Source organism: Pezoporus flaviventris, unplaced genomic scaffold, assembly GCF_033815535.1.
Source record: "Pezoporus flaviventris isolate CSIRO_AGI_PZ_B2104156 unplaced genomic scaffold, CSIRO_AGI_Pfla_v1 ptg000090l, whole genome shotgun sequence".
NCBI classification, from domain to species: domain Eukaryota; kingdom Metazoa; phylum Chordata; class Aves; order Psittaciformes; family Psittacidae; genus Pezoporus; species Pezoporus flaviventris.
In genome coordinates, this window is record NW_026892638.1 from 1,753,746 (window position 1) to 1,778,321 (window position 24,576).

General features: G+C 45.9%; 1 protein-coding gene across 1 annotated transcript; it reads right to left on the reverse strand.

The window, feature by feature from the left end:
* Positions 1 to 3,789: 3,789 nt before the first annotated feature.
* On the reverse strand, positions 3,790 to 24,070 carry GCNT4 (glucosaminyl (N-acetyl) transferase 4). The gene is made up of 3 exons (XM_061475785.1): positions 24,026 to 24,070; positions 20,365 to 20,567; positions 3,790 to 5,861 (listed from the first exon to the last, which is right to left on the reverse strand). Exon 3 carries the CDS (start codon positions 5,858 to 5,860, stop codon positions 4,493 to 4,495), a length of 1,368 nt encoding a protein of 455 aa, XP_061331769.1. The 5' UTR covers position 5,861; positions 20,365 to 20,567; positions 24,026 to 24,070; the 3' UTR covers positions 3,790 to 4,492.
* Positions 24,071 to 24,576: the final 506 nt, after the last annotated feature.

Genomic DNA, 24,576 nt, shown 5'->3' on the forward strand with positions numbered 1-24,576 from the left:
TACAGGCTTGAATAGTCTTTAACATTACCTTCAAAACCCAGAAATCCTATTATTCATTAGAAAATAAGCACTTCATAAAGTTGCAACTGTGCCTATGCAATTAGTACTTCCCCAGCTACCAAACGTGCCATTGTAATGGGTGATGCTGTTCTATACGGTGCCAACTCCACATTCACTTCTTCACTACTTTGGAAGCATAAGCTGCCTTATTTCAAACTAGTTAAATTACAAGTATCATTTAACCCAATTCAGTTAAGTTGTATACTGATTAAAATTATTTATTTCAGTTAAGTTTAATGGGCTGATGGGTAATTTTTATGTTTATGGCAGAGCAAACCTCTCAAACACAAATGGGAATGTGCCTACATATATCATACCCAAGCAGCAATCAATCCATTTCAGGTGACTCCCCCCAGCTTCTTTACTGAGCATGACATGCTGTGGTATGGAATACCCCTTTGGCTAGTTTGGGTCAGGTCTTTGCTTTCTCCCGGCTTCTTATGCCCCTCCCCACTGGCAGAGTGTGAGAGACTGAAAAGTCCTTGATCAGGGTAAGCATAATTTAGCAACAACTAAAACAGGAGTGTGTTCCCAGCATTGTTCTCAGACTAAAGCCAAAACACAGCACTGCAGCAGCTAACAGGAAGAAAATTAACTTTATCCCAGCTGAAACCAGGACAATATACATACATTAAGCCAGTTTAACTGAATAAAAAATTATAAATGTATGATTAAATATCAATTTATGTGTACAGAAGGCTGTGGCTTAGCCCTCTGGAATCTTACCTTCACCTTCTATTAACCTTTTACCACATGGGGATGTGGTAAAAGGTTAATGTACTGATGTATGAATCTGTAAATACTGTCAACATTTCATTTTCTACAAAGTATCTATAAAACACATCAAGTCAGGACAGCTCTGGGCAGACACAGCAAGTCACTGAAGTAAGCAACATGTACTTTAAAAATAATCCCCATTTATTCCAGAAAGAATACATCAAAGAAACACTTGACCTGTGTTTCCACAGACTCCATAAATAGCTTGATAAGCAATTAATACAGTGCAACCAACCCACACCACCCACAGGTTTAGAAGTGCTTAGCAATGTAACAGAACATCGCTGTTCCTATTTTACAGCTGGAAGAGCTGAAACAGGAAACTTGCATGGCTTGTCTGAGGTGAATGAGGAAAAATGCACACAACTCCCAACTCTCAAACCCAATCTTCAGCCACAGATGACCATGACTAAATTTATGAATGAAAACTGAGCCTGAGACCAAAAAGTTACTTGGTTCTTCTAACTCAAACAAGAAACAAAGGTGTGAGAAATCGTTGTTACTGCACAAATTGATGAATCGATAAGACCAGATTCCCAGAGTTATTAATGGAAAGAGGCCCCTTAATAAAACCCAGATGGGTACAAAGTGGACAGTGGCACAGAGCAAGCTGTAACCCAGGGACCACTGGGAACACTGAAACCAAATATGTGGCACAGCAACATCCCAAAGAAACTTCCAAAATGCCAAGGGGCATTTCTGAGCGGCAAGGGTTTCTACAGAGACCCCTGCACTAACAAACATTTCCCTCACACTGTAGCATGGGGAGTCCAGCTGCATGGAGTCTCCTGGGTTGCTCCATTACCAGGAGGCCTGGCAGAGCCATGGGAAGCAGAGGCTGTTGGAGGCCGGCTGCTCTACAGCTGAACCAGGGCCTGCTCAGCAACCTGTCAGCCTGGGTTTCTGGTGGTGGCCATGAGACTTGAATAGCAAGACACTGCTAGAAAGGGTCTTCATTTCTGCAATACGGCTATTCTTATGCTTACCGTCTAACTTCGCATGCTTTGCATTTTAACCCAGCAACAATTAGAAATATCACTTGTTAACCACTGTGTGTAGACATACTGTCTCAAGAAGACTACCCTGGATTTGGAGAAGTTCTTCATGACTTCTTTGCCTCAGTCTTCACTGGCAAATGCTCTGACCACACCACCCAAGTCTTGGAAGGCAGACGCAGGGACTGGGAGAATGAAGACCTTGGGTCCACTGTAGGAGAGGATCTGGTTCAAGACCATCTTTAGAACCTAATCGTACACAAGTCCATGGGACCTGATGAAATCCATCTGTGGGTCCTGAAGGAGCTGGTGAATGAAGTTGCTAAGCCACTGGCCATCATATTGGAAAAACTATGGCAGTCAGGTGAAGTTCCCGATGACTGGGAAAAGGGAAATATAACCCCCATTTTCAAGAAGGGGGAAATGGATGACCCAGGGAATTACAGACCAGTCAGTCTCACCTCTGTGCCTGACAAAATGTTGGAGCAGATTCTCCTGGAAGGCATGCTAAGGCACATGAAAAACAACAAGGTGCTTGGTGACAGCCAGCATGGCTTCACTAAGGGGAAATCCTGCCTGACCAATTTGGTGACCTTCTATGATGGAGCTACAGAACTGATGGCCAGGGGTAGAGCAGTTGATGTCATCTACCTGGACTTGTGTAAAGTGTTCAACACTGTCCCACACGACATCCTTGTCTCTAAACTGGAGAGACATCAATTTGATGGATGGACCACTCGGTGGATAAAGAACTGGCTGGATGGCTGCACACAAAGAGTTGTGGTCAATGGCTCAATGTCCAGCTGGAGACCAGTAACGAGTGGTGTCCCTCAGGGATCGGTGTTGGGACCAGTCTTGTTCAACATCTTCGTCGGTGATGTGGACAGTGGGATTGAGTGCACCCTCAGCAAGTTTGCCGATGACACCAAGCTGTGTGGTTCGGTTGATAGGCTGGAGGGAAGGAATGCCATCCAGAGGGACCTCAACACGCTTGTGAGGTGGGCTGATGCCAACCTTATGAAGTTTAACCATGCCAAGTGCAAGGTCCTACACCTGGGTGGGAGCAATCCCAGGCACAGCTACAGCTTGGGCAGAGAAGAGATTCAGAGCAGCCCTGCGGAGAAGGACTTGGGGTGTTGGTCAATGAGAAACTGAACATGAGCCAGCTGCAGTGTGCACTCGCAGCCCAGAAAGCCAACCGTATCCTGGGCTGCATCAAAAGGAGCGTGACCAGCAGGTCAAAGGAGGTGATCCTGCCCCTCTACTCTGCTCTCGTGAGACCTCACTTGGAGTAGCGTGTGCAGTTCTGGTGTCCTCAACATAAAAAGGACATGGAGGTGTTGGAACAAGTCCAGAGGAGGGCCATGAGGATGATCAGGGGACTGGAGCACCTCCTGTATGAAGACAGGCTAAGAAAGTTGGGGCTGTTCAGCCTGGAGAAGAGAAGGGTGCGTGGAGACCTCATCGCAGCCTTCCAGTATCTGAAGGGGGCCTGTAAGGATGCTGGGCAGGGACTCTTCATTAGGGACTCTTAACTGTAGTGATAGGACAAGGGATAACGTGTTAAAACTTAAACAGGGGAAGTTTAGATTGGATATAAGGAACAAGTTCTTTACTGTGAGGGTGGTGAGGCACTGGAATGGGTTGCCCAAGGAAGTTGTGAATTCTCCATCCCTGGTGGTGTTCAAGGCCAGGTTGGGCAGAGCCTTGGGTGATGTGGTTCAGTGTGAGGTGTCCCTGCCCATGGCAGGGGGGTTGGAACTAGGTGATCTTAAGGTCCTTTCCAACCCTAACTATTCTATGATTCTATGACTGGGATTTCACAGGAGGCTATTTCTATGGGCAAAGATAGAAATGAAGATTGACCTCCTTTGGGCATGGTTATCTACTCTATGGAGATGCAGTGACTGCCCTTAGGGCACGCTTGTAAAAGCCTTTGAAGAATAAGAGCACATAATTCTGTTTCAACCACCACCAGTTTCATAGGCAAGGCATAGCACCCAAGCACGTGCTTCACAGAAGGAAAAGCAATGCACAAATGCGCTGGGATAACAACACTATGGACACTGTGGTATCTAAGGATCTTTCCCTTATATTGTCCAGTCATATTCACATTGCAAAGATCTTTGTTAGCTCCCACAGATGGGAAGTTTGGGACTTCAGATAAGGGCACATGGCTCATTTGGTGTCATGCTGACCTCTTGGTTTTGTCCATGAGGTGGGCACTTCCAGTTTTCCTGAGGTAGCAGATAGAGAGGTCTTTGTTTCATACCTTTAGGAAAAACAAAAGTGAAGAAAAATGAACCAGGCAGGCAGATGTGTTGGAGTTTCCCAGAAAAACACAAACACACTTGATGCAAAACACGTCTCTGAAATATTCTACTGGGACAGACAGCACCAGAGCCTCCAAAAGCAAACCTCACCCTCTCAGAATCACCCTGAAGAACAGTTACAGAACTATTGTGGCAATCTACAACACAGTTAATCAGAGAGGCATGACTTTTTATAAATAAATGGCCAGGCGCCTTTCTCTCCAGGGCCCTGAACTTCAGGCAGAACAGATGTCGCTTGTCCATAATCTGCAGCAGGTCAAGGCAGAGGAACTTCATGTGCTGTGCCATAACAGCACACAGTACTGACAGCAGGGAAGACAGTGCTGCTTATAGAGAGGCATTCATAGAATTCATGTGCAGAAAGTATTTATCAGACGACAAATATACCCACTCTTTCTGTTGTTCTGCCAGCTTTTCTGCCAAGCATTTTACCAGGACAGGGTCCACTTTGGAGTCAAACTTGTTGGCAAACCAGTGTCCATATTTCAGAAGCCATCTTAATTCTGCAGCCCCATAGATGCAGACACTGCGAAGGTGGGTACCAGTGCAGGGGGGATACAAATGTTCTTCGAGATAATTCCATTTCACCAGACGAGTTTTGCTTTGTAGGTCTGTTATGTCCTGGGCCGACCTTGGAACTTCCCCAGGGACCCCAGGAACACGTACAAGAGTGGCCCAGAAATGTTCATCTGGAGAGTATGTATCCCTTGACCACTCAAAAAAATCCTTTGCAAGAGAGCTTCTAAGAGTATATTGAATAAATTCTCTGCTTAAAACAAAATAAGCACTGCCTACAAATACCTCGATATTATGAGGTGGCAGATCCTTGGAAATGTTGGTTTTTACAGGCATCTGCACATATTCATAAGGCACTTTCATAAGTTCATAGTGATAAGTAAATCGTTCTTTTTTGCTACTACTCGGCTTTATAGTTTCCAGCATGTTTCCTCCACGGAGTTTCTTCAGTTCAACCACCAACTCAAAATTTGACCTCAAAGGGAAATCTTGGCCACACAAATTAATAACATACTTCCAGGGAACTGGAGAATCCATCAAATCAGACAAACAATTGAAGTCAGCTTGCAGCCGTGAAATATGTGCATAGTCCACTGTCTCCAATTTCGATGCAATGAAAATATTGGGGAAACATTTAGCTAGATTGTTCACAGCAGATTTGAAACTTTTTGCTGCTTTTTGGTCATAATGGATGCAGTAAATATTTTGATGACTGTACAGTGAATGTATGAGTCTTTCTACCATTACTGCATCTTTGTGAACAACCAAAGAGTAGGCAATTGGAAAACTCTCCTCCTCTGGAGAAACAGGTTTTAGGTCATATTTCCTAAGAGAACGATACACATGGCAAGCACTTGTCATTGCGACAACATCTTCATCAGTTAAATCTATTATCTCCTTTCTTCTTATCTCTAAACTCTTGCCAATTTCATGGGGATCTTGTTCAAATATAGACGAGCAATTAATTTCATACTGGAACTCATTTCTTAGGTAGGAATACCTGTTCCTAACATAAGAAGAAGTGCTTAAGAAGGGCTCAACCAAATAAATGCCCTTAAAAGGAAGAAAGTGTCTTTCAACATGGAGGAGTTTCAGCAGTGCTATCAGCCACCCCGTAACACACAGGATCAGGATCTTCCTTCGTGAGGGACATTTGCAGGGACACTTGTGTCTCTTCATCCTGCAAGTAAACACAGACGTGATGGTATTTTAAATCAGAAGCAAAGCATCAGAGGTAGTTCCAGGTTCTAACAAAGCCATGTGCACTCTGGTCTGTCTACGGGATAAACAACATCCTAGCAGGACAGGCCACTGGAAATACACAGTTTCTTCTTAATCATCATGTTAATTGAGAGTCAGACTTTACCATAGTAATAGTCAAAGATTTCATTTGCCTGAATTAGCTGACTGAAGGCAATAAACCAACTTGGATTTCAGATAATTTCCAGCTAAACAACAGTGTTGGAACAAGACTCCCACTGTTTATTTTCCAAACCTTTTTTTTTCATTTCTTATGAGTCACGAACTGAAGTACAACAACCCCTGCATTGGCAGAAACATGACTGTCCTCCAAGTGAGTAGGAAGGATTGTTTACTTTCCCGAGTAACTCCAGGGGATTCAATGGGAGCAGCAAGGGGAGCTCTTGTGAGTCTGCAAAGAATGCATGCTTAAGGATAGATATTAGTATTTTAAACAGAAAACTTTAGAATTCAGTTAGAGCATCCTCATTGTCTCCAACACTGGAGCTGGCCTGTGAAGATGTCCAAGGGGAAATCAGTTTCCTTCCTGTCCTCTCCCCAAAGGGTCTGACAAGCCCAACATCCTCCCTCTGTCCAGATTTGTTCTGGAAAACATTGCTAACCTACCCTGAACAGAGAGATGGATGAAGACTTCCATACACTGGAATCACTACATAGTGTAACCTTTGAGGGCAGGAAGGGTAGTAATGAGAAATAGCACAGCCATCCTGTTCTCTCCCGTGTGACACATTCTCAGATTCAACTGCAAAAACGCACACAGCCCTTTTTTATGCAGCAGTGTATTTAGTTACATTTCTGTATAGCAACTTAGCAGTTGAGGTGTTACCACAATAAAAACTAAACACAGTGATCATCTTTCCATATAGCTTTACCAGCTGAGTGCAAGCAGCACTGTAGCGATTCTCAAATTAAAATTAGACCGGAGCCCACACTCATGTGCAGCACTAAACTTAGCTCTGATTAGCTTAAACTAACTCTACTTTGCCTCTAGATTGAACAGCTCACAGTATTTTCTCTTGAGAAGAAGTTGTTCCGGAATGCTTCAGAGTGAATAAAATGGTGGGGTCACCAGAAGTTGCTCAGATGTCTGCAGATCCCATTGTAAAATTAAGTATAGAGATGCACATGCAACACTTGCTGCAAGACTAACTCAGGCATCTTTACCATTCCCACCAATGTCAGGTCTCGCAAGCTGTAGCTTCAGTTAAAATGCAGCCTGTTAAGGTACAGCTGCTTCATTATTATGTTCTCCTTGACTTTCCCTGCGCATCTTTCTCTTTGATATTTCTCTTCTGGGGGCAACAGAAAGGATAAGGAAATGCCACATCCCTATCTCACCTGGGGGCACCAGGTGTAGACCAGGAAAGGAAGCAGGGTAAGCCAACACCTACCTATGTTGCAGAAGACAGCTCAGCAGGTCTCTACAGGTTTTACAAGCAACCTCCAGGTACAAACAAAGAGAAAAACAGACCTATCCCCCCACAAAGCCAAGAAATCCCACCTTCTCCCTTGGCCAGCAGGTGTTTTCCTTCACTTCTTTTCCAAACTAATCCCAGCTCGATGTCTAATCCAGGTGTCCCCTTTACGTGTATCCTTCCTGTACCTATGTTCCTGGAGAAAAGTCACTCTCAGAAGCTGCCTCTAACCAAATCCAGGCTTCCAGCCATGTGCTGGAAGCCCTGCAGAGAGAAACACAGCTAATCTGCCCCTGTTTTTTCTTTGGAGTGAGAAGACCTGTGCGGTAAGACCTCCTTGTGAAGCCCACTCTGTGCCTTTGTCTGGTGGTCTCCCTAGTTACCAAGGACAAACCTTACCACTCCTGGCTGAACAGGGCTCACCTCATTCAGGGACCAAATCTTCCTTTTCCCTCTGCCTTCTTCCCAAAGGCAAAAAGAGAGCCAGGACAAACAAAAGGGAGTGCAAAGGGAAAGCACATCCTCCACTGCTCCAAACCGCTCTATCTATGGTAGCCCTGGCCAGCTTCCACCCAGTGCCAAATATTCTGTTGCTAGGCAAAACAACAAAAACGCTATAGCGCCACACCTCCCTGCCTGAAACTAGTAATCCAGACTGCTGGAGCCCAGTGTGGTCTGGACTTGGACCAGGATGTGCAAGAAATCACCTGCACAGCACTGAGGACTTGCTCTTTGCAGGTGATGAGCAAAGGATCCACACTGAGTTACCAGAACATTCCTAAGGTTGTTGGCACTGCCAACCAAAAGACACTATTATGCCATAAAAGGAGGTCAAGAAATCCAGAAAATTTGAACATGGCTCAAATTCCCTGTGGAGGAAGGAATTAAGGATCATCGGTGAGAAATGTCAGCTCCTCCACCAAATCCCATGTTTAGGGAGGATCTCCCACTGATCTGGGCCAGTGTCCGGTCAGATGAGAGGATCAGGAGCCAGCAATTACATCCCCCACTCCATCCGTTTGCTTTGTTGTGGTTTGGTTTTGGTTTGGTTTTTCATAACACACATTATATCACCATCACCAGCAGTGGTCCACACAGAATCAGGCCACGTGTGATCCCAACCACTCCTAGGCACACCTTAAGGAACATCTGTCCAGAAGCGTAGTTAACCACTACCTATATCCTGCTGTTGCTCCTGCTCCATCTGTATTAAATTCATACTTTCTTGTTGTAACTGCCAATGCAATCCACAGCCAGGCTTGGTACATTAATACGAGGGCAACAGCCTTGCTCTTTAGGCACAGGTCATTTGCCTTTAAACAGTATAAAGTTAGCCCCTACAAAAGACTGAGGTTTCATGAGGTACAATATAAGACCAGGGAATAAAATCCTGTGGGACATAAGAGCCACCACAAATCTCATCAGGTTTTGATTCAAGCACCAAACTCTTATTTCTTACCACATGCAGCATTCAAAGCCCCTCCTAGGCATAGCAATGTACTGTACTTGCAGTCTTCTTTGGAGGAGGAAATGAATGACATGTGGCAGACAGCAACAGGCACCTAGAATCACCTGAAACACCCACCTAGGTAGCACTGACCAGATGCCACCTCTGGTTATCTTGCTCATGAGTATTCTTTTTCTCCAGTGCTACCATAGTATAGACAGAACCGAGGTTCCATTTTTTTGCACAAAGACTTTATACTAGGAAGGAAGCTTGGCATTGCCATTGTGCCTGGTTTTGTAAATTGTTTGCATTTTCTCTTTTACATGCAAGAAGACTCCTGAGAAAATTAATGGAAATTGATCTCATCTTGCAACCAACACATACTACACAGCTGGGCTATACAGACACATACACAGCATTTAACCTGGTCAGGGTGCTTACTGGCTGGCATACAAAGTACTGAATGATTCAGAAAAAGTAAATGGGTGTTTTTATTTATCCTTTGCTTCTGTAAAGCAAGGGATGTTCTGATTAAAAAGACATGCAACAAATAGAAGGGAAACACATTTGTGTTGTGTAAGAAAACACGTTATTACACAACACAATTGTAGTTTGTAATAAGGTACCTTAAAGACCTTGAGCTCAGCAAGATTCAAAAAGAAATTAGGCAATCAGCTGGTTATTGAGAGTTTCCAGAGTTGCCTTTGCCGATACATAAATATGGACAGAAAGCTGAATTCCCTGGAATCACAACATCAGGAAATTACCAGCTGCCAAGACTTCTGACAGGAAATTTTTACCAATAAAAATGTTTCTTGTGACCTTCGCTCTGTTCTCTGAATCTGCTTTTATCTACTGCTGGACCAGAAGAGGGATTGCTAGTTAGATCCATGACAGCAACACTTGTATCCCACCCAGAAAACAGCTGGGGTTTCCACTGATGTATTTCACTGCCTGTTTTTCATAGTTTTCTCCCTGCAAGAAGAGCTGTTTTGGGCAGTTTTACACCTTCAAACACTTAGCATAGTTTGCTTTTGGCAACTCAGCAAGCTGAGCAATGACGCAAAAGAAGGAACAAGGTGGTGGGAGAATTTCACACCCTTCTAAAAAGTTGAGCCGCAGATCAAGTCGTCCTTCCGCTGAACTCTGTGCTGCATTAGCCAGCAGGACAAACCCTCCCAGGAGAACAGGGCAGAGGCTGACCTGTGTCACTCTCAAATTGAGGTTCTCAGACCTCACCTCCAAGGCAGTCTTCAGCCAGGCTCTGCTGTTTGTGTGATGTTGCACTTGCAGGAGGACCAGAAAATAACATGGCACTCTTCAAATGGGCAGCGGAGCTCCACTCCTTGCTCTGTGCTTCAACCCAGTGTGCATGTCTTGTCTATAAGGAGGCTGCAGAAGAATTCTGCAGCTCTCCTGTGGCTCACATAGCACTCATAAAACCCTACAAAACCCACAGAATCAGAGGATAAGCTTTCTCCCTTGTGTACTCAAAGTGTTGAAAGTTATGAACCAAGCTATGGCCAGCTAAAGGAAGCACTAGAAAAGAAGACCAAGCTGAAGGAAAAAATGTGCTAGAAAATGCATGTAAGGATATATACTATAATTACCCATTGGTTTCTATTGACTTGAGGCAACTGGGGAAGAGAGAGAGAATAGAGAAATAAGAACAGAGGAAATAACACATATCTGACTATGGACATTTGTATATGTATTATGAGTAACACAGCAAAAGTTCGGGGAAGTGAAGTATGGTCTGATCACAGGGAATACCTGTGAAGACTGCTGCCTCAATGGTCACTTCCAGCTGCTATCAGCCAGATGTGCAGAACTTTATCTTCCTGAGAAAAGCTGCTGCTCCTGTTGGCAATCTATAAAGATAAATCAACAGCCAGCGAAGCTGCAGAGTACCCAAAAGTGTACAAACCCCTACAGTGGGCACATTACAGGCATGAAAAGCAGTGTTTGCACCTGTACACTATCCATAGGCAACATGCTTGGACAAATCATCTGAGCTCATACTGTCACGGAATTAAAAGTAAAGTGTACCTATAATGGCCAGAGAAGCAATTTGAACCAGTAGATATTTCCCTTGGCTTTTACAATACAGATTACAACAACACAGAAATGTTGAATTCCTACTGAAAGGCTGTAATTGCTTGAAATGTTAAATCTTGCAAGGTGAAACCAAAGGAAAGGCTCATTAAGGCTCATTAATTAAAGCCTGGTTCTAGGGCTTCTTTTGGGAGGGTGGGAAAAAACCCGAAAAACAATTCTAATTATAGCTCCACTGACTGAAATAATTTCTACAAACCACCAGGCACTTACCCTGTGGACTTCCCCAAGCGTATCCTTGAAGCATTGCTAGTCTGGAGTTTTTGCGAGCAGACTGCAGCATGTCATACTTGTATTCAACTAGGCACCTCTCTATTGGAAGGAAGCAACACCCACAGCACCCCATTCCTTCTCCTCTCCTTCCCACATGGACCCCAGTGCAGCCTGGGCTGTGGGACTTTGCTGTTGGGTGTTGAGAGGGGAATGGGGCAGATCCATCATGAGAGCCTGGGACTTTCTCCCATGCCTGCCCTTCCCCTTCCCACCCCTCTGGGAGTCACCCCAGCTCCTGCAAACAGGAATCAAGGTGAGTTTTCACAGCCAAGGAAGGCAGGAGCCCTAGATCTTCACCGTGCATAGGTCTTCTGTCCAGATCCTCCCTGAGTTATACAGCCCCTGCATAAACCCTGGCTCTCAGGGATATCCTCCTCTCCTTTCTCTGCACTGAAGAAGAGTAATTGTGATGGGTGACTCCCTTCTGAGGGGCACAGAAGGGCCCATTTGTCGACCTGATCCATGCCACAGGGAAGTCTGCTGCCTACCTGGGGCTCAGATTAGAGATGTTAAAAGGAAACTCTCTGATCTGGTGCAGCCTCTGACTACTATTCACTGCTGTTTTTTCAGGTTGGCAGTGATGAAATTATTACAAGGAGGGCAAGGGCAATGAAGAGAGACTTCAGGGCCCTGGGACAGCTGGTTAGAGGGTCTAGAGAGCAAGTGGTGTTTGCCTCCATACCTGTTAGAAGCAAGGGTGAAGAGATAAATAGGAAGAGTCTGCAGATTAATGTATGGCTACGGGACTGGTGCCAAAGGCAGGGGTTTGGGTTTTTCAATCATAGGCTGCTATATGAGACACCTGGTTTGCTGGTGGCAGGTGGGATACACTAGTCCCAGAGGGGGAAAAGGTTTTTGGGGCAGGAGTTAGCTGGGCTCATTGACAGGGCTTTAAACAAGATATGAAGGGGGAAGGGGAGATAACTGGGCCTGTTAGGGACAAGCCCAAGAGAAACATGGTAGGGCTTGAAGGATGGCGGACTAGGGAGGACTCTCAATCTATTGTTCCATCTGAGGGAAAGGGTAGTTGTATAGGCCCTGTCCCTAACCCTAACCCTAAAAGGTACCAGGGCAAGAGTTAGCAGAGCTCACTCACAGAGCTTCAGGTTAGATTCAAAGTGCAAGGGGGTTGTAGCTGGGTTTGAACTAGTGGGGCATTGTTCTAGTATTAATGAAGACCAGAAGACCTCCCGCCTCCCAAGGGTGCCAGTAGCGTGCTCTGCTCGCTCCCTGAAATGCCTGTACACCAATGCACGCAGCATGGGGAATAAACAGGAGGAGTTAGAAATCTGTGTGCGGTCTAAAGGTTATGATCTGGTGGCAATTACAGAGACATGGTGGGACAGCTCACGTGACTGGAATGTGGTCATGGATGGCTATGTCCTTTTTGGGAAAGATAGGTCAGCAAAGCGAGGTGCTGGAGTTGCTCTTTATGTGAGAGAGAGACTACAACGTATTGAGTTCTGTCCAGGGGCAGATGAGGAGCAAGTGGAAAGTCTGTGGGTGCGAATTAAGAGACAGGCTGGTACGGGTGATACAGTTGTGGGGGTCTATTATAGACCTCCTGATCAGGATGAAGGAGTTGATGAGGCTTTCTACAGGCAACTGGAAGCAGCCTCACGACTACATGCCTTGGTCCTCATGGGGGATTTTAGCTACCCCGATATTTGCTGGAAGACTTACACAGCCAGTCATTCACAGTCTAGGAGGTTCCTCCAGTGCACTGCTGATAAATTCTTAATGCAAATGGTGGACAAACCAACTAGGAGAGGAGCGCTGCTGGATCACCAACAAGGAGGGTCTGTTCGAAGCGGTGATGGTCAATGGCAGCCTGGGCTGCAGTGACCATGAGATGGTGGAGTTTAGGATCTTGTGTGGGAGGAATAGAATACCTAGCAAGGCCACAATTCTGGATTTCCAAAGGGCCAACTTTGGCCTCTTCAATCAATTGCTAAGGGAAGTCTCATGGGAAAGGGAACTAGGTGGTAAAGGGGCTCAAGATAGTTGGTCAGCATTCAAGGACCACTTCTTCAAAGCTCAGGATCAGAGTGTCCCAATGAGTGGGAAGTCAAGTAGGGGAGCCAGGAGACCAGCATGGTTAAACAAGGAACTGCTGGGCAAACTCATATGGAAAAAGAGAATCTATGGATTATGGAAGGAGGGGCTGGGCACTTGGGAGGAATATAGGACAGCTGTTAGAGGATGTAGGGAAGCAATTAGGACAGCTAAGGCCTCCTTGGAACTTAATCTTGCAAGTCGGGTCAAGGACAATAGAAAGGGCTTCTTCAAATACCTAGCGAGTAAAACTAACACAAGAAGCAGTATAGGCCCACTGCTGAACGAGGTGGGTGCCCTGGAGACAGAGGATATAAACAAGGCAGAGGTGCTGAATGCCTTCTTTGCCTCTGTCTTTACTCCTGCAGACTCTCCCTGGGGGACCCAGATTCCTATAGCCCCAGAAGGAGTCAGGATAAAGCAGGAGTTTGCTTTGGTGGATGAGGATTGGGTTAGGGATCAGTTAAGTAATCTGGACATCTATAAATCGATGGGTCCGGATGGAATACACCTGTGGGTGCTGAGGGAGCTGGCGGAGGTCATTGCTGGGCCACTCTCCATCATCTTTGGTAAGTCGTGGGAAACAGGAGAGGTGCCTGAGGATTGGAGGATAGCAAATGTCACACCAGTCTATAAGAAGGGCAAGAAGGAGGACCCGGGTAATTATAGACCAGTCAGCCTTACCTCCATCCCTGGAAAGGTGATGGAACAACTTATTCTTGACACCATCTCTAGACATATCAAGGATGAGGGGGTCATTAAGAGCAGCCAACATGGCTTTACCAAGGGGAAGTCATGTTTGACCAACCTTACAGCCTTCTATGAGCAAGTAACTAGGTGGATGGATGATGGTAGAGCGGTAGATGTGGTTTTTCTTGATTTCAGTAAGGCATCTGATACTGTCTCCCACAGCATCCTCATAGATAAGCTAAGGAAGTGTGGGCTTGATGATCAGGTAGTGAGGTGGATCAAGAACTGGTTGAAAGGAAGAAGGCAGAAAGTTGTGGTCAATGGGGCAGAATCTAGCTGGAGGTCTGTGACTAGTGGAGTCCCTCAAGGGTCGGTGCTGGGACCAGTGATGTTTAGTATTTTCATCAACGACCTGGATGAGGGAACTGAGTGTACCCTCAGCAAGTTTGCTGATGATGCTAAACTGGGAGGAGTGGCTGACACACCAGAGGGCTGTGTTGCCATTCAGCGAGACCTGGACAGGCTGGAGAGTTGGGCCCAGAGGAACTTGATGAAATTCAACAAGGGCAAGTGTAGAGTCTTGCATGTGGGGAAGAACAACCCCATGTACCAGTACAGGTTGGGGGCTGACCTGCTGGACAGTAGTGAAGGGGAAAGGGACCTGGGGGTCCTGGTGGATAGGAGGATGACCATGAGCCAACAATGTGCCCTTGTGGCCAAGAAGGCCAATGGCATCCTAGGGTGCATTAGAAAGGGTGTGGTTAGTAGGTCAAGAGAGGTTCTCCTCCCCCTCTACTCTGCCTTGGTGAGGCCGCATCTGGAATATTGTGTCCAGTTCTGGGCCCCACAGTTCAAGACGGACAGGGACCTGCTGGAGAGAGTCCAGTGCAGAGCTACAAAGATGATTAAGTGAATGGAACATCTCTCTTATGAGGAGAGGCTGAGGGAGCTGGGTCTCTTTAGCTTGGAGAAGAGGAGACTGAGGGGTGACCTCATCAATATCTACAAATATGTAAAGGGTGAGTGTCAGGATGATGGAGCTGGGTTTTTTTCAGTGATGCCCAGTGATAGGACAAGGGGCAATGGGTGTAAACTGGAGCATAGGAGGTTCCATGTGAACATCAGGAAAAATTTCTTTACTGTGAGAGTGACAGATCACTGGAACAGGTTGCCCAGGGGGGTTGTGGGGTCTCCTACATTGGAGATATTCAAGGCCCACCTGGACAAGTTCCTGTGTGGTGTACTCTAGGTTACCCTGCTCTTGCAGGGGGGTTGGACTAGATGATCTTTTGAGGTCCCTTCCAACCCTTGGGATTCTGTGATTCTGTAATTTTGCTTAAAAAAAAACGTGGATTTTACCCTCTCCATGTTGGCCAAGAATAAACACCTGCATCAGTCTGATTAACAGACCCATTATCTATTTGTCACATTAGAGTCTAAGTCACAGCTAGACTGTGAAGATTTCCATTGGAGAAATCTGCATTTCGCTTAGTTCGCCAGACTAAATTATCTGAGGCCTCTCCACAGCTGGTGGAAAGACATAAGGAACTGCAAAGGGCCATCAGTTTGTCCCAGAGCACAGGGTGCAAGATGGGCTGGATGAAGCATTCCCCAGGAAGTCACTGCCCCAACAAACAGGAGCCAGGACAAAAGCCCAGCATCGTGAGCTCTGCCAGCTCCGCTTGCAATGATGTAGCCTTGGTGATGTGAAGCTTTTGGTGGGTAGCAGCATTGCACCTGACCCTGATCCTCTGCCAGCAGCACCGACTATCTCCTCCCTGCCAGAGAGGTGCTCGGGAGCAGTGGAGAAAAGCCAGCCTGGAAGCTGCTCTGGTCAGCACAAGCCTGATCCCGCCCAGAGAAACAAGCTCTTGCTCAGGCTGACCTCCAGTGGCTCATATCCACCAGGGTTACAGTGGATTCAGCTCTCTTTTAGGATGCCCCTTTATAAAGGGTTAAGGAAGGATTTGAGCAACCCAGAGAAACAAACAGGTTTCCTTCAGCAGTGCAGAGAAATTGGCAGGCTTTGGGCTCATGCTGCCGCTCTGAAGGCATGTTTCCACTTTACTAAGACCCTAATGAATTACATATGGAGAGCCCTGGATCCTTACAGAGCCCAGGGCTTTACTGCTGCTGCTCACATATTTATTTCTGCTGTTTGCATAAACCCAATGTATCTGGACTAACAGCAGCTCCCAGTCTGCGCAACATAGTGATGCCAATGTCAGGAATATGCAGCTACTTTCACCCTCAGCAAACCAAACTACCAACTCTCACACTTCTCTTGCTCTGCACAGCAAGTCTTACCTGCAGTCCACATAGTCAACAACCTCTTGCACCGCTGTTACCAGCAGTATAAATCACCTATCATGAAAGCTGACTGCCTTGGGGCAAAATAGATAGTGGATCCCCCTGGCACTGAAGAATCAGCCCCAACCCCTCCAGAAGACTGTTCTTATTTCTCAAATGACTAATCTATGGCTATGGGAAACAGCCTTCTTGGGAATAAAGCAATTTCCAAAAAGCTGTCTTTTAAAGTAATAGCTGCATTATTCAAGGTTATTTTTCTGTAACTCTAAAGTCAAAGACCTATGGGTATTTACATTTTAACATCTACTCTTTTTTCCTTCTTCCCACTTAGCAAAAGCTCCCATAGGGTAAACTCAACCATGAAGAATAGTGAAGGCTCAGACAAGATACTTTTAATAGAGACCATCTGTAACTAAAAAGTACCCAAGTAAGAGTTTGCTGTAACTGGTCCAAAAAGGGGCAAATGTGCCATTGGCCTCATCAAAATCTATGGTCTTCTTTCAACCTTTCCTATGCACTGCAGAGGTGTTCCCAGTTTGTTTTCAGATCACACTGATTTATTAACAGCTTGTCAACCACTTTGAGACTACAAAGGCTTTTGCAGCTCCCAGTACTTCATTCCCTTTCCTTTGTGTCTTTTCTGATGTAGCTTGTGCTCTGCTAAACATGAGCACTTGAGTGATTAAAGGCAGAAGCTGCCAGGTGGATCTACAGAGCCTGTGAGCTCCCCAGATGCTGCCTGAAGGGTGGAGCTGTCATGAACCAGCCTGGTCCATCACAGGAAGACCAGAGCCTGGTGGAGCCAAGATGCATCAGAAGCCTTCCTGAAGGTGTAAGTATGAAAATCCCACTTTGAAGGTTGGGTTTTATCAAGGGACGCAGGAGGGATCTTTGCTCAGAGCAGGCTGATCTGACCCGTTAAGATGGAAAGGCACTCCAGGCAGCACTGAAAGCAACAGGTTCAGCAGCAGGACATGCAGGCAGGGGTACCTGAGTAAGCTTGTACCCTGCCTGCAACAGCAACAGCAAACATTGCAACTTCCCTGAGGAACACAAGGTATGTACCAGGCAATGTCCACTGGCCCCTCTCGTCTGCCCTCTGCCAGCCCTCCCTGAAGGACCTGTTGAGTAGATAGCAAAAGCTCAAGCTCAACCACTAACTACATTGAGCTACAGAAATACGAAAGCTGTGATCTCCCTTATGTGTAGCCCTATTGAATTTATACTACTTTTCTACTTTAGTATTACCCATCAAAGAGGTCTGTGACTCTCAACAGTTGCCATAAATGATTTTGGTGTCCTGCACAGATGGCCAGCTGGTGGGAATCATCTCATTCTCTGTCATCACACCTGCTTGTCACACCACACAACCAGCCTGAGAGTGGGTAACCTGAAGTGGGAAGTGACAAGACACACTGGCTGCTATCCGAATAAGGATTCTTGGAAAATTCAGGCTGTGAGTAGGCAGTACTCCCTCCCAGTGGACTGGAAATATATAGTACTCTATATGAATGCTGTCGTGGAGCAACCTGCTTGTGTGCTTGCCATAGAGCAAGAGTTCGATGAGAAGGACAAGTCTGAATGCAAGTCTGTGGAAGGAGAGAAAACAGAGAGAGCAGGTGCAGAGGAGCAGGAGTGCTTCTGCCCTACTATGTTGTTCTCTCCCCTATGGAGAAACCCTTCTGCTGATACACAGCACAAACCAGGCTCCTTGCATATCACTTAGGTTAAAAAAATAAAAAGGGAATAGGTCCTGAGAATAGGAGCAGCAGAACTGAGGCTGGAAAATAATGAAAGAGAAGAATGGAGAGAGGGATCAATGCATGTAAGTGCTTTCATGTCAGCAGCTTTAACAACAACCAAAAAAAAAAAAAATCAAAGAGAGCAGTAAAACAGGGGCTTTCTCTCACTTGTTACTTACTTCCCTCAGAGGCATTGGAGGCAAAAACAGTGTCTATGCCTTTCCTTGGAAACCAGGTCATGGTGTATTTGCAACCAACACTATTACCATATGATAGCAGGAGCTATGGGAACAATTCCCTCTCCTCCAGGCAAAAACACTCTGGGAAAAGTTCTCCCTGATAAAGTATCTTTGCCTAATACACACCCGCTCACACAGCAATGCAAATTTGATCGAGTTGTTTGCAGGACCAACTCTGCAAACACAGTTAATTCCTTCTGGTTTTCTCTCTACTCTACACAAATCAAGTCAGTTCGTGGATCTCTAGGGAAGGTAGAGGGGACGGTGTTCCTGGGAAGCTAAGGAAGGAGAAAAGTAATGAAGTGATTGAGTTTTTTTGTCTGTCTGAATTAAACTTTAAACTACTTGTTTATTCAATGCTGCTAGCTGGGAAAGTTAATTTATTCATGTGCTAGTGTTTACTGCTGATAGCTGGTTAGTTCCATTGCAAAATTATCTACTGATAGGGATCATGCAGCTTCTGTAGGAGTAATTTTTATTGGCATTAAAGCTAGATCAGTTGATCCTATCGAGTTTGTCTGGTTTTCCACCCACTTTCCCTACACTGGAGCCTCAGCCCATGCCCCTGCAACAGAGCAGCACCCACTACCAGCCTCAGTCCACACAGCTCGCTCTCTTGTTTTGGCCTGCCTAATGTAATACTTAGATTTCCTCTAAATGATGGGCAACTAAAGAGCTAAGTAACTACAATTACTTACATGCTGCCTTATGGACCTCTAATTAAAACATGTGGAAAAATACGTCATTACTTCTAGACCCAAGCCTAATTAAATTATAAGCCTGCCAATTTTAAGACTCTGAAGACTTAACACAGTGCCCTAAGGAAAAACAACAAAAATCTACAGTTTACCACAGCCTGTTTTGTGCTTCTGCAAGAGGAAAGGCAGCTTCTCACCACATTCATGGGAAACACAGGCTCTGCAAAGATTTGGCAATTATGGTTATCACATATGACTTTGTCCCAGTGCTTAACATGACTCCTCATTGCCTGGGATACATAGATCTGTGTTTCCTAACAGAACCTGCTCTGCTGACTGCAAGTTGTTTTGTTTGCCTGCCACTCAGTCCCAACTCTATCTTTAGAGAAGGCTGGATGCCTTTTTCTAGTTGCCTTCGGTACATCAGTGATCCCCACAACTGCAGTAAAATATCTGACATTAAATCCTGCATATCTATGTCCCACAGACAGATATGTTGAGGTAAAGGAAGTCTATCTCTCTGATCTCTGGACAGGAAAAGAGGCAGGTGACTTCTGCAGGGTCACACAAGAAGACAGCAGCACATGAGAGAAGTGAACCTGGCTCCTCTGCATCCCTGACTAAACCTAACTGCTTTACAATAACTTTTGATGGAAGCTGTTCTGGTGGAGGCCTGGAAAGAAAAATCTCTCAGAAAATCCCTTGGTACATCCCAAACTATTTTGTCCTGCTAGTCAGAGGATCTGCAGCTCTGTTAAAGCAGGAACTTTGTGGAAAGTCCAGGGATAGTCGGCCATGAAAATTCTCAAGCCCAATTGCTTGTATGTTGAATGTTTAAATTCTCTGACTTCAAGAGATGGGAGTATCAATGTTTGGAAAGGACATAATGTACCATAAAGGCATAAGTCAAGACAAAAACAATGTAAATAAAAATATATAGTAAATTATTAAAAAAATAATTAAGAAAACCCAGCAAACACAACCAAACAAAACCAACCAGTAAACAGAGTTTACTCTCTTCTAATATGGAGCCATCTAGAGTTTAACAGCTTCATTCCAACTGATATGAGAGTTTGAAATAATACAACTACCACGGTGGAGAGAGGGTTAACCTTTACCCCCAGACTACCGCAAAACGTAAATATCAGCCCTGAAGGGCCAGCAGTTGTGTACATTGGCAAGGAGCAGCACTGTAAAATGGGGTGGAAGTTTCCTGTTAGACAGGGAGGCAGGAAAGACTGCACAGCGCTGCAGAAAAGCTCCCATTAACAGCTCAGAATATTCCTCCATTTCCTTCACCTCTCCACCACACTGTCTGCAGACTCCTGCCTGCAAGCCCCTACTGTAAATTACCCCCTTCCAGTCAAAGTCTTCACTGCCAAAGTCACCTTGTGAAATGATGATCAACAAGACCATTTCAAGTGGAGCTACAAACATACCTCCTGGGCTTTGCTGTGGTCTCTTCTCCTTGCAGAGCTCTTCAAGATGCTCTGTCCAAGATCAACCCAGGCACAACCAGCTTGATGGCCAAACAAAGTCCTGGTGACTGCTGCATCCTGCTGGGGTGCCCACAGTCTTCACCTTTACGGGTGCTTCAAGATCATATGGAGTCAGCTGTACAGAAGTGGCAGGGACAACGTTACTCCTTGCACAGATTACAAAAGAAAAGAGGAAAATGTTAGCTGAAAAACAGGAAGCAGCTTGTGTGATAAGCTGCAGAAGCCATTATCTGTATAATAAACCTATACCTTTGTCTACTTGCATAGCATTTCAAAGTGCCATGATGGGGAGAAGAAAACATCATAAAAAGAAGAGATTACATCAAAGCAACCTAATTTCCTTCTACAGCAGACCTGGGGAGAGACAGAAAAGTGCCCAAATACAAGGAGTCTCTCTCAAAAGCCTCACCAAGTTCAAAACTCACACAGTACTTCAGGTACTGAGGCTTCAGGTCTGGGAGGCTTTGTTCCCTTCACAGGTAAAATAGCTCTGCCAGAGAGCCAAGGCCCAAAATTTGGACTGCTGGTGTGACTCCCGTGGTCCTGGTGACGCTTTCTGAAACTCTGTTGAGACATGACACTCCGCATTGCAAGTTCACCTGTATGTAACTATCTCATGTAGTATACGATGTCTCTTATACAGCAAGAAATATATTTTGGTGCTATTTTACCTAAGCCTCCTGTGTGTGACGGTTACAAGGAAATTTGGGGAACTAAACAATGTACTGTTTGGCATATGTAGCATTCTCCTCCTCTCCACCTGCATTTTGACCACAGTGCTGTGCACACCAACCTCCTCCTCATCATCAACCTTCCAGCTCATATGGATTTATAAACCACACATCTCTGTACTATGGAGCTTGTTATCTGTGGTCTCTCCTCCAGTGTGGCAGGAGCAAGCTGATTTCATAGGCTCCAAAGAGAGGTCTGAGTGCTACAGATCCATGGGATCCTCCAGTCCTGCCTTAGCTCAATGTGCCCAGCACATCATTTTCATACAGTGGAAACAGTTTCTGAATTCCCTCAATATTTGGCACTCCCTGTATGCACACGATGCAATGTAGCATGAGAGTAGCTGAGTTCACTTCACCCCTTTTCAGGGTGGTGGGAGGGGTACAGTGGTAGAAAATGTTAATTGGTAAAATTATGTTGCAGAAATGAGCTTTTTGTGACTCATCTGCTGCTTCTCTTAGTTCCTTTACATATTTCCTGGGAGAATTCAAAAGCTGGAGTCACTGTATGACTCCAGATGCCTTCGTGTAGCTGTAACAGCTACACAAATGCCATAAGCTCCTGCTAGAGTTCTCTTAAGCATCATTTGTTGGTGAGACAAAACTCACTTCCTCAGCATGCATCAGGACAGCTCATGCTCCCTACCCACTTCCTACATGAAGTCACTTTGTCACGTAGGTACACAGTAACCCCCAAGACTAATGGCCAAGCAGGTACATCAGCACCCCTCTGGTGCTCCACTCCCTGCTTTGATCAACAGCTAATGTGCTTACAAAATCCCCACATCGCCCTCTCCTGAAGTCTTTCTGCTGATCTCTGAAAATGCTATGCTCTGCTCTGCCCCGTTGGTGGACACAAAGCCTCTTGAAATCATACTGTACATTGTGGATGCCTGCTGAGGCCCCCATCCATATCTGGCCAGGCTAAGAGCTGCCAGGCTGACAAGATCCATGTGAGAAAGAATCTCTAAATTTACCTGTTTGCTCTCAACCAACGTTTCAACATGTTCTGGGATTCCCTGAATCCTGTGCATCAGCACTCAGTGTTTTCTTTTACCTAATGATGGCACACGACGGGACAAAGCTTCGACTCTGTGCTTTTTAATTTTAACTTTGGTTAATTCTTCCCAGCTTACCTGAACTGCTTCGGAAGAATTTCAGGGATCTGCTCTCAGCCACTAGGGCATTTTATGATCATCATAGACAGCCTATTGGCTGACTAGAATAATTTGCATATTAGGCCAGAAAATAGCATGCTCAGTATAGGCTGTCATCCACAAAATGTATACAGCCCAGTACACAAACATGTTTAGTGCCTAGTCCCTTTCCTGCGTTCCCAGTGTAATCCCAGCACAAGGGTTATGTCAGTACAAGCAATTCAAACCGGAATGTACCCCCTATCACACCATTGCTGCTTTCCAAAAAGTTACAGACCTTAGGAATTGTTCATTTATAAGACTCACGTCAGAAAGCATTAGCCAGGGCTCTTAGTGATCTTCAAATGCTTTTACAGCTGGGTAGCATATAGAGGATACACAGGAACTGGAACAAAACCCATCAATATCAGATGTATAGGACCAAAACCCCCAGGTGCACAAATGCAGCACAATTTCACTTCCCTTTCTACAACCATCTCAGAAAAGCTATCTGCATGGAAGAACAGACACATCAAACCCATCGGGCCCATGCAGTCCAGGAATTTGTCTCAAAGTACCTGAAAGCAGGTGGTTGGAAAGAGGAGGAAAAACATAACAAGTATCCTCCACCATCTTCTCCACGTTCTTTCTTTTTCTATTCTCTCACAGCTCAGCAGCACCCAAAGCAGGTGGTTACAACTTTCTACTTCTCTTGAAATTTCGATTTCTTCCACCCGGTTGCTTTTGAACCCACATGAGTTTTATGGCATCCAGTAGAGTAGGGGCAGAGCCAAAACACTCTACAGCTGACCTGAGTATGATGCACAAAACCCCACTTTCACTTGTTTCATTTTTTTGCCTTTCAGTATCACTTGACTGTTGTAGTTCTTGCCTGAAAGAGTGCAAGAAGCTCTTTCTGTTCACCATGTCCGCTCCAATCACAAGTCTATCTACCATATCTACCCTTCAGCTGTTTCTCTCTCAGGCTATCAAATGCAAAAATATTATCATTAAGGAAACGTATTTATTTTGAAAGGTTGTTATGAGGGAAATTTGCCTAAGACAAAATGAAACAAGCTGGTTTGTGAACTAGATCTCTGGAATAACTCAGAGGGTGTTAGTGGAGCAGATCCTCAAGTGGGACACAGTAAGTTAACCTCAAGGGAAGCTCACCTTAAGGTCTCCTTCCATAAGCCTCGCTCTAACACTATGAGCCTGTTCACTCTGTAATGAGAGAGAAGCTGCCACTGCCTCTCCTCGAGGAAAAAAAAAATAAGTTTCTGACAGATCTTTGCTGTTCTGTGACTTTTTGTTTCCTCACAAGGAAAAAAGCCTCTTTCTTTCCATACTGAAGAAATAAGTAAATACACTTGGCACATTAAAACACGACTCCAGACTAACGGGTATGGTTTCAGCAATTTACTCAGAGACAAAAAACACCAACCAAAACACGACAGAGTTCAGCCAGCTCCACAACCACCTGGTTCCTGTTACCAAACCGCACGGTAAGTTGGTGTAACTGCTGCTCCCCAGGAAAAGCTCTTGGGGTTGCAGCAGCGGGGCACACCTTCTGCGAGCCGGGCTGTGGCCAGGCTGTGAGCCTTCACTTCCAACGCCGGTAGCCTCGTACCCGACCTACGGCCGCCAGTTTCTGCTCCCGACACGTAAAATTCCCCCGTCATTAACTTTCAAAGCGCACGGAGCGTTCTTACCGGAGCTCCCGCCAGCACCCACCTTCCTTGTACTCCGGCCGCCGCTAGCTCCGCGCCCGGCCCGGCCCGGCCCCGCTCAGCGCCGCCCCGCACACCCACCGCCCCTTCCTCCTCCTCCTTCTCATCTCCTCCCCTCCAAACTCCGCCGCGGCTGCCGAGCCCCCAAGTTTGCGCCTATGGCAGAGCCGCCGGGAGGAGGCGGGAGCTGCTGCGGCCCCAGCGCGCAGCTACGAGTGGAAAGTTGCAGCCGTGCTCTGCGGCGTGGCCGCGCTCCCACCGCCCTGTCCCGGGACGTCCCCGTCGGCACCGCACTCACCGGAGCGGGGTGGAACGGAACGGAGCGGAGCGGTGAGGGGACTGCGCGGAGCTGCCGTTCCGGGCGCGCTCGTCTGATTGGAGACGCGTGTGCGTACGTGTGTGTACAGTGTGGGTGTACGGGGTGTGTGTACAGTGTGGGTGTACGATGGGTGTATACAGTGTGGATGCCCGGTGTGTTTGTACGATGTGTGCAATGTGTGTGCAGGGGCATGTGTGCGATACCGCACACTGTGACGTGAAGGAAAAAGGAGGAGC